At 37.4% G+C, this 3285-nt stretch overlaps 1 protein-coding gene across 1 annotated transcript; it reads right to left on the reverse strand.

Annotated features, from left to right (window-relative positions):
• Positions 1-244: 244 nt before the first annotated feature.
• LOC131658519 (uncharacterized) lies at positions 245-1747 on the reverse strand. The gene is made up of 3 exons (XM_058927808.1): positions 1277-1747; positions 740-1195; positions 245-610 (listed from the first exon to the last, which is right to left on the reverse strand). The coding sequence occupies exons 1-3, from the start codon at positions 1745-1747 to the stop codon at positions 245-247; spliced, it is 1293 nt and encodes a 430-aa protein (XP_058783791.1).
• Positions 1748-3285: the final 1538 nt, after the last annotated feature.

Below are 3285 nucleotides of genomic sequence, written 5' to 3' on the forward strand. Positions count from 1 at the left end.
GACTTGAAGCTTTGTTAGAATTGGGGGCAACTAGAGTCGAAATTAAAGGAGACTCCGAGCTAGTAATTAAGAAACTGATGAAAGAATACAAATGTATCAAAGAAAATTTGATCATGTATTTTGTCATAGCAAATAGGCTGCTTAAAAAATTCGAGTACGTGGATTTAAATCACGTCTCAAGGATGAATAATCAAGAAGTGAATGACTTGGCACAATTAGCCTCAGGATACAGGGTATCAAAAGATCATACCTTTCTTTTCAAGGCACTTGGATCTTGCACCTTGCTCTTGCATGACTTAATATTATGCCCAATCTTGTCACATCTAGTGCACCAGTAAGACACACCAGGTAGCCTCCTCCTAGCACCTTCCTCTCTAGTCTCCCTAATCCTCAATTTCCTTGATCTACCAGGACCCTTTTTGAAGTCAGGAGGCAAGAGATCTTCACTTTCAACCATAGGCCACATGTCTTGTCCATTTATAGGACTAATAGGAAAACCATAGCATAAAGCATATTTCTCCCTGCTATAACATTCATGAACAAACAATTCTGGATTTTGTTGTCTAAAGCCTAGAGCAGCAACAATATGCCTACAGGGAATACCAACTAGCTGCCAAAAATTACATGAGCATGACCTTTTAGCTATGTCAACTATAAATTCTTGGTTGTTAAAAGAATGTGGGACTTGAAATTTTCCCCCCATTGCCCAAGTTTGTAATCAATGATCACTCATAGCTACCTCAGCATCTAATCTCCTCCTAGGGATTGGCATGATTTTGTGTGGCCATTTATCAAGTTTCAAAGTAGATTGGCTACACCAATTCATTAGATATTTCCTAATCCACTCACACATTGTCAATATGGGTTTATCCCTAGCACATAAGATTGTTGCATTAAAGGATTCAGAGATATTATTCATTAAAACATCACACCTAGGATAAAAGCTAAAAGCATGCTTACACCAAGATTTAGTTGGCACTCCCATTAGCCATGCCCAAGCTTGTGGATCTACTGCCTTTAATGCAGTCATCTTCTGCAAGAATGCTTGATGGTATGTTGCCTTGGCTGCTCCCATCATTAGATCTCTTATAAGTGCTCCTCCACCAAACTTTTTCTTGAAATTTGCATACAAATGCCTCAAGCAAAGTCTGTGCTCAATCCTCTCAAACATTTCTTCAAATACAGCCACCAAACCCTGCAACAATGATAGATAACACATAATCAGTTTAAAAACTCATAAATAACAAAGTATATAATTAAATGTTGGAGGCAATACCTTTTGCTGGTCTGAGATAAATACATATCTTTTTTCTGTTCCAATATCTTCCATTAACAACTGTATAAACCACTTCCAAGATTCTTTTGTTTCTGTTTCAACAACCCCAAAGGCTGGTGGAAAATATTGATCATTGGGGTCCCTTCCCACTGCTATCAACAACTGACCTTCATACTTAGTCTTCAGATGACAGCCATCCACCCCAATAAAAGGTCTACAACCATCTATGAACCCTTTTTTACATCCCTCAAAACAGAAATAGAAAGAACCAAACCTTGGTTGGATGGAAGGTAATGGTCTCTCAATGTTGATCTTTACAGTGTTTCCAGCACTCACCCTATGCAATTCAGCTGCATACCTCCACAAATTTGAATATTGCTTGTCTGCATCCCCTTCTATCATTTGTCTTGCTATCATTTTTGCTTTCCATTCCCTGCATACAGTGATACCCACTCCATAATTTTGCCTCATATCTTAAATAATATCACAGATCCTCAAGTTGTCACAAGTCTGCATTTTCTTTACAACTGCCTTGGCCACCCACTTTGAATTTGCAGTTTTGTTATCCAAAACCCTAGCACATGTGTGGGTGTCCTTTATAGTCTTAATTGCATAAGTGTGCTTGTGGCCCACTTTGGAACAAAGCATTAAAAAACCACACTTGGCTTTACATTCAACTCTCACCCTATACCCCTCATTTTTTACAAATGTTATTTCCCTACCATTTAAAACTGTCCACTCACGTATAGCATCCCTAAAGTCATCTAGGGAAGTGAACTTCATACCCCACTTAAACTTAAAATCCTTTGTAAGTTGTTCATTCTTAAACTTTTCAAACTTAGGCCTTTTGTCATCTTCTGATTTATCAGGGTCAGAACTATTAAGCTCTTCACTAAGGTACTCCTCCTCATCATCAGCATATTTCTTCTTCTTTGGACATGGTAACAAACCTGCAATGACTGGACCCTCCCTAATTGGTACAGTGACATCAATACCATCAAGCTCATCAAACCCATCAACAATGGCAGTTGTCCTCTCATCCTCACTACCATTAAAACCTTCAACAACCTCTTCATCACTAACCTATAAATCAGACTCAAACTTAGGGCAATTACCAACTACACTTGGATCATGTTCCACAAAAATTTTCCCATCCACTTGCATCGCACAACCATAAGCAGCAAAATCATAGGCATCCCCATCATTTCTAATCTGAAATTAATTAGGGTTTATGTCTAATATTTTGGTCCACAACCTAAAAGAACCTTCTAAGTACCCCCACCCAGTTACTAAGTTAAGAACATGATGCATTGTCCACTCATTTATATGTTCCCCAGAAATCAGAGTAGAAACACCACCCTTGTAAATCGTTTCACCATTATTATCAATAAACTCTCCTCCATGTCGAAACACAACATTAAACAGTGCATTTTTCTGAAATGTTAAACGTAATGTAAGAAAAAAGTTTACAAAACCATGATACAAGCAAGTTACAGACATCGATTAATGGAACTAACCTCTGAACTTTCGCCATTGTCGTTCATTGATTCGTCTTCCTCCACTTCCTTATGCTTCCAAGTCGTCTTCTCCAACACAAACAATGAACCCTAGCTAAATCTAATTCATGGGGGGTAAACATAAAGACATGTTAACGAATTTTAATTTTAAAAATAATTCCTTTGCCACGTCAGCCAATCAGTCAAAGCCCAGTCAGCATTGGTAGTAAAAGGGTGTGGTGAAACTGGTTTTACACTTTTATAAGGGTGTCTTCTTAAAAAAAAAGATTCAAGGGGGCAAATCTGAAACACACCCTAATGGCAGGGGGTGAATTGCATTTAACCCTTATATCTATTTCACTTAATTTCAATATTTCCTTATTTCAAAAACATTTTTTCCTTATAATTGATTTACATTTGAAAATTTTCAAAATTGTTAGAAACTAATTAATGTAGATGATTGGAATTACACCAATGATATATCTGAATAAAGTTACAGAAGGATACGTAGCT

The sequence above is a fragment of the Vicia villosa genome, linkage group LG1 (genome assembly GCF_029867415.1).
Source record: "Vicia villosa cultivar HV-30 ecotype Madison, WI linkage group LG1, Vvil1.0, whole genome shotgun sequence".
Lineage (NCBI taxonomy): Eukaryota > Viridiplantae > Streptophyta > Magnoliopsida > Fabales > Fabaceae > Vicia > Vicia villosa.